This window comes from Halyomorpha halys, unplaced genomic scaffold, assembly GCF_000696795.3.
Source record: "Halyomorpha halys isolate HHAL.00 unplaced genomic scaffold, Hhal_1.1 Scaffold1329.1, whole genome shotgun sequence".
Taxonomy (NCBI): domain Eukaryota; kingdom Metazoa; phylum Arthropoda; class Insecta; order Hemiptera; family Pentatomidae; genus Halyomorpha; species Halyomorpha halys.
In genome coordinates, this window is record NW_027105015.1 from 357,326 (window position 1) to 364,855 (window position 7,530).

The following is a 7,530-nucleotide window of genomic DNA, read 5'->3' on the forward strand; positions in this document are numbered from 1 at the left end:
TCCGAACTACTATAAATCAATTTATTTTAGCAAATTTCATGTAAACTATTACTCCTACGAAGATCAATATCATAAACTACTTTATAGCTCATTAAACAAGCTTTAATTTGAGTGCTAATAGACATCTGTACGTCAAATGGTTTTTGAGATGTAAATTTTTCAAAATAAATTAACTAACTACTAATCTTTCAGTAGATTTAAAAGTAATTTGCTTTTAAAAAGCTATACCTCGAGAACTATTGGACGTAAATAGCTCTTTTAGGGCTAATATTTCAGTAAATTTTCTCTTCTTTAAATATTGTTTTCTTGTGTTGTTGGTAGTTTTTAAGATATAGAGCTCCGAAAGAAACATTAATTTTTTTTAAGGTTTTGAAACAGCCGCCATTTTTTAGTCTCCCTACCTATACTTGGCAGACTCATCAATTTTGACTAGTAATTATACATAGTTTCATTAAAGTAATCAAAAATTGGGGTGAGATAACTGCCTTTTTTCTCCTCTTAGGCTCTTTTACTATATCCTTCCGCGACGTTTTCAGGAAACTGACGTTCCGAGAAGAGTTTAGAAATTATTATTACATTTTACCATCATTATTAAGCCTTTTTAAAAAATATATATAACTTAATAATTTTATACCTTATGGCCAAATATGCCGGATATTGTTTTATCCGATAACGTTTGTAAATTAATTGGTCCTTATAAAGTTATAATAATATTGGGAAAAAAGTGTTATATAAAGTACATCTTTCCTGTGAATTCTAGGGAATACCCAGTCATAATTGATATGAAAATGAAAAAAAAAAAAATCGTCTGATGTGGTCACTTACAAGATTTTCCTTACTGATTTGTATGCAAGGTCCAATACAAAAATTACCTGTATTACTATTAATATAATTAAGATTTTTTATTTCTTTTAGTTTTGTGGACAATTAACACTTTCAAATAAAATGTGTCCAGATGTATAGTCTTCTATATTACTCGAACAATTAATAAAATTTGAATAGGTTTCAATAGGTGTCTGCGTAGAATACTTAAAGATAAACTGGGGTAGAATGCCTAATACTCTGTAATTTTGACTATACTGATCCGATTCAGACAATTTATCTATTATTATTAATTATTTTCCGTTTTATATAGAATTCAATTGCGCAGTTCTTAAATTTACCTATTAAATATAATTTAATTAATAAGATAGAATGTCGTTCACCTAGGATCTGTTCCGCAGTTTTCAGGATAATCTCACTCAAGCTACACCATATTTGTTTTCTTTCCTTTTCTTATAGTACAAGAGCCGAGGTGAAAATAAGGTTTTGTTACTTCAATGAAAACTATGTATAATTACCAGTCTAAATTGGTGAGTCTGTCAAGTATAGGCTGTTAAAAACGAAAAAAAATTTTTTCATTTGGAGCTATATTTCTTTAAAACTACCTACAATACTAGAAAACCTAATAGGATATCATTTAAAGTAGAGTAAGTTTCTTAAAATAAGCCCTAGTAGGGCTATTTACATTTCATAGTTCCCGAGATATAGCTTTTTAAAAAGCAACATTTCATAAAAAATCTACTGAAAATCATTATTTTGAGAAATCAATTTCGCAAGAACCATAATTCGTACATATGTCTGGCAGCACTCAAAATAAAGGCAATTTGACTTATATAAATTAGATTCTGTCACGTACCTTCGTAAGGTTAGTAGTTTTGATGATATTCGTGTATGAATATATGTAAGTTTTGTACATTAAATTTTGTCCGAACTATTATAAATCAATTTATTTTGAGCAAATATCATAAAAATTGCTACTCCTACGAAGATAATTGTCCTAAACTACTTTATAGTACATTAAACTAGCTTTAATTTGAGTGCTGATTGACATCTGTACGTCAAATGGTTTATTGGATATAAAATTTATCAAAATAAATTCGCTAACTTCTGACTTTTCAGTGCATTTTTTCATGAAGTGTTACTATTTAAAAAGCTATATCTCGTGAACTATTTAACGTAAATAGTTCTATTAGGGCTCATATCTTTACAAATTTACTCTACTTTAAATGGTGTTCTCTTAGGTTTTCTAGTGTTGTTTGAGGTTTTAAAGATATAGAGCTCTGAATGAAAAATAATTTTTTTTTTCTTTTGAAACAGCCGCCATTTGTAATCCCCGTACTTATACTTGGCAGACTAATCAATTTGGACTAGTAATTATACATAGTTTTCATTCAAGTAATCAAAAATTGGGGTGAGATAACTGCCTTTTTTTTCCTCTCGGGCTCTTGTATAGGCTACAGCATCGTGCTTAAAGAACGCCTTCTGGAAGCGTTCCCTCTGCTGGTAAGCTTAGAGCTTTTTCAGGTTCCATCTCGCTCTTCATTTTTGTGCTTTACTTAGTTTATGTCTAAACAGTGCTAGTCGCAGTTTGGTTTTCTGCAGGCTATAACGTCAATAATCTGGAGTAATACCTTGTAGAGAACTAGAACCTAATCGGTTTAATTGATGATTCTAACTCTCATTATTATTTATAATCTATAAAAACAGGCTATATATCAAATTGCTAATTCTTTAATGCAATTTTTTTAATGATTTAATCATCAGGAATTACACAGTAACATTCACTTTATGTCAGATTTTAAAAAAATTTCTATGTTGTAAAATGGTGAGAACATTAAAAATCGTCATAATTTTAATTGTGTACTATCTACTTTTGTAAATATTTGTAGATGTGGTATTATGAATGAACGTTACAATATTAATCATTTCATAGTAATATAGGATCAATTTAAAATTAATATAAAGTCACTTCTGTACTCTTATTTTATAGGTTAGGATAATTTTACAGCACTGAAAAGCTGAGAACGCTATCCAGATGAATTTATTGGAATACAAAGAATTTACGTTTTTTGAAAATTTGTTGACTTTCTGTGGAAATGAAGTTAAAATATGTTTTTAAAAGTTAACTAATTATACAATCTATTTAATATAAACTGTGTTTGTTCTTTCGAATTACGGAATTAGTTAATATTAAGTTTCGCCTAGCACCATCGATGTCAGGCCATCGAACATTAGTCTATATTTCATACATTACAAAGACATGGTAAAAATGTATTCCATTTTAGCTCCCACATTTTTCATAAAGGGCGCAGTTCAAATAAGATTAGTCACAAGTCGACATTGTCAATGGCCTTACTCAGTTTCTTATGGGTTTATTTTCCAGTTATTAAGGCTTCCTATAGGTTGCCTAACTTTCTTAACCAGTATGCCAAGATTTATTGAGAGGCATCACAAAACAAATTTTATTTGATTCATTTTGTATGGATATCAAATATACCCCCCTCTGCCGGCAAGACTCACTCAACTACAATGTCCACGTATAATCAAATTTTATATACGAAAAAAACAATTTTTATTATATTTTATAATATAAATGAGCACAATTGAAAGTTTTATATCAATTATTAAAATTACTTTAAATTAAATATTTACATACAAATTATTATTTTTTACGTTCTGAGTTTCATAAAATGATATTAATAATAAATGAATAGTTAAATACGAAAGGGAGAGATCTACAGAAAATATCTCATTCTCCCTTCCCTTTCCAGAATCTATAATAAAATTGATAATTTTATGTTTAATGATGACACACAAACAGTAGCTTTGCATTTAGCGTAATGCTTCAATATTTTGATAAATTTTTGCTTTCTTCTTTTATACTCCCCTCCTGGGTAAAATATTTTGTGTACGCTTCTGTACATTACTGTTAAATCCACAGTTAGCCGTTCAATCACTTTAACATTTTGCTAAAACCCGCGTGTAACGATTATGCTAAACAAGGATTGTTTTCCATTTATAGTGGTGAAAATATTAATAAAGAAATGCAAATTTTATGTTTTATGTGTATGTACTTTTATTTTTGAAAACGATAAAAAACTTATAGCTTAAGAAATCAGCCATATTGGTTTGTATTTGAGTGCTACCAGCTTTTAGGTTTTTCTCGATAGTACAAATTTTATCAAATATGACATCTCCAACTATTCATGTATCTAATGCTTTTCCTCCTGTACTCTTTGAGATTCTTTCTTATGTATCTGCACAACTATTCCGTTCTTTTTCAAAACCTTGGACATTAATGAAAAACAAAGTGTTCTGAAGAAATTCAAATGTTTTTAAACAACATGTCGCTACCTGTTCAAATCTGATAAATTGTCTTGCTTATACAGGCTATTGAACAATCAATTTCTTCTTATGAAGATAACTAGCGATGAAATGTAAGAAATCAAAGTTTAATTAATAAACAGAGATCTAAAAATTCTCAGTAACAAAGGTATTTCAATGCTAAAGTGTCGGAACTTCATTGAAATTATCAGTAGTAGGGGTTTCTACTCACATATCCAGGGCCACACACACACATATATATATATATATATCTCTCACGTATATATATATATCTATACACTCAATCACGTTTTGAGAAACTCAAGTTCCAGTTCATTAAGTTTGTACACAATGTTTACAAAGTTATTGTTTGTACCACTTTGCTGCATTTATATTGGTGGGATTTATAATCTCATACTAGATAACGTATGAGATCGAAAAATGATTTATAGGTTTGGCACAAAATCGTAATATCGGCCACACCTCGACCGCTTTCAAGCTGTTGCAATTCGTTTTCATAGGAGCATTGAATAAAGATCTAGAAGGCAAGAATGCAAGTATAATTTAATCGCGTGGATCTATTTTTTCGATTTCACATAGTAACAATTAATTATCTGCATGGCATCAACGACCTACAACTATATGAATGAACAAAAATATTGAAAGAACCTATATCGTTCTAAAATGATAAATGTAGTGTTTAGATGAAATAATTTAGATAGAAGCCACAAATATATATATTAATAATAATAAACTCTAGTTACTTCTAGTCCAATCTCAAAAGCGTTTTTCCAAGAAATTAGAATAAGAGATTATAGAGCTAATTCTTATTTCAATTAATTCAGCTTTAAGTCTCCTTAGTTTTTTTTAATTAACATATTTGTGTACTCTGTCTATACATCTACACGGCATCTAAACCATATAATATGTTCGTTCAATTTTTTCTTGATATTTGATCCGGTATAGCTCTCATTCCCCTATATCTCTAAGAAGATTTAAGATAGAAACGAAATATTCATATTTTACTCCTCTTAAGAACAAGAATCACTGATACGATTAAATTTCTGATTTCTAACCCAAAATAAATAATAAACAAACAATTTTACGTGTTTTAGTATCTAAATAATAATAATAGTACGATACAGTTTCTAGTTTTTAACCGACAATAAACGAAAGGTGTAATACGTAAATAAACGTTTATTTTTTTTTTTTGTATGAGTCTATTTCTATTTATATAAGCATCCTGCCACTTTCAGTTAAAATAGTTTAATTAGTTTGTAAGAAATTGGTTAACATGTTTCAAGTTCTGAAAAATTAATTTATTTTTTTTAATAATTTACTAATATTTTCTCGCATTTCCGCGAGCTTTAGTCTCAACTGGAAACTTATTCCACTAGAAAGGCAATGTTAAATTATTGATGATTATATAAAGCTATTCCAAGATCCCTCTCAATGAAATATTAAAAAAGAACTAGAACTGCGATCGGTGGTTGCATTCGAAACATATCTACTATCAAAATCCTTTTTTTTATTTTTTATTGTTTTTAAATATTTTTACTGCGTTAAATACATAATCTTTTCCTTTGTTATCATAGCGAGAAAAAAATTGAGTGGCAATAATAATAATGCTAACATTTGCCATCGAAAATATAATATTCCATTATCGTACTTAGAAAGATTATTGTAAGTGTAAAAGTTGAAATATTTCCCATTAAATTAGTAAAATATAGTAATACATATATAGTAAGTACAAAAAAAATTTATCACTGCTGAAAAACCGAATATTTTCGATACCTAGAAAAAACAGATTTCAACCACTGTGGCCATACCTTAACATCCTCTAATAAACAGAGAAATAGAATAAATTAATTAATATAATTAATTTTACTATCCAATTCGTAACTTTATTTTCTTTCACGTTTGTTTAATTTGACTGAAAGGTCATATGAGAAACAGATTCTTACTTTCGGGTTTTTAGTGTGGTTACTAACAACACGTCCATTTCTGACAAAGATTAAAAATAGTGATTACTTCGCCTCACATTGTTGGTGTTAGGTTCAAAATTTGGTGTTTTGTTCAAAGTTAGGTCATTGGCCAAATTTGGTGATTGAACATAATGTATACTTAATTTATACATTAAATTATGTCCCTGTGGCTTAGGGGGCTTCATGGGCTGCAGGGCTAAGAATAATAATAATAAAACTGTGTGCGTCTGTTCCACTCACTCATTGATTTATAGATAACCGCTTCTAAAAGGGATAAAAATTAAAAACAATAATCCCTATTAAGTTGAAATTATGAAGGACATTGTGTTCCTATTGCTTTATGTTCATTTCTAAGTTATATCTATAGAAAGTTTATCTATAAAACTTATAACAATGACTTAAAAAAATAAATTAAATTCTTGAAAGTAGATATTATGATGAAAGGAAGCGTGGGTACCAGTGTGCTTGTGTCTAAAGGTTGTGGTTTCGATTCCCACCAGAGTCAGTAAAAATTTATTTCACGGCGGCGCCAAGTAGTGAATTTTGACATTCCCTCTCTGGGGCTGTATAGGTCCTCAACGGAGTACTTGAGGCATATTCATAAAAAAAAAAAAAAAAAAAGAAGAAAAATCGTAGTTACCTGCATCATTATGAAACATAAATAATATTAAAGATTTTGTTTCAAACTGAGATATGATATAATATTTTACCAAAGCGAGAAAAAAAAAATAATGGAAACAGTGAAGGACATATCGCTAATTACATAGGCAACTAAGATGAACTTAGTGAGCCACTTGAAAAATATTACCTAATTCAAATTAATTGGTTGGGATCCCAGAGGTTCTAATTAAGTAATGATATGATAGGCATCTTGTATGCATTCAAATTCTGTGCTAGAGTAAGGATAATGTGAGATGGAGTACGTTCCGGAATCTAAGGGTATTTCAAACTCAGTTTCTCACGCTATTTGTAATCTTATTATCTCGAAGAAATGGTCATGATAATTGAAAAATAAAATGACAATAATCTCCCTCCGACCTAAACCCACTCCAAATCAATATATAAGATATATTTTTTATGGAATATTATTTTATATTATATTATCTAACAGGCTTTGATTACTATCAAGTGATAATTGTTGGTGATGAAATATTATATCCACCAGATTTATTTATTTCTTTGTTCTCATTTATAATTTCTGAAACATCAATTTGTTATCAATTTGAAATGTAGAGTATGTAGCATAAGTAAGGAAATACCGTAATAATTACTCTAACAGACTGGTTAATCTCTACTACAGTCAATAAGTCAAATGTAGTGAAACTGAAGCCTTATCCTATAAATGTAAATAAATATTGATCACCTAGCCCGGCTCCCATAACATATTATGGTAAAACAG

The 7,530-nt window shown here is 29.1% G+C and overlaps 1 protein-coding gene across 1 annotated transcript in view; it reads left to right on the forward strand.

Annotated features, from left to right (window-relative positions):
* Positions 1-2,975, forward strand: part of LOC106689315 (uncharacterized) — a 13,383-nt gene extending 10,408 nt beyond the window's left edge. Inside the window, exon 6 of the mRNA XM_014434229.2 lies at positions 2,813-2,975. Coding sequence (XP_014289715.1) covers positions 2,813-2,817 — 5 coding nt within the window. The 3' untranslated portion in view covers positions 2,818-2,975. The remainder of the gene's footprint in view (positions 1-2,812) is intronic.
* Positions 2,976-7,530: the final 4,555 nt, after the last annotated feature.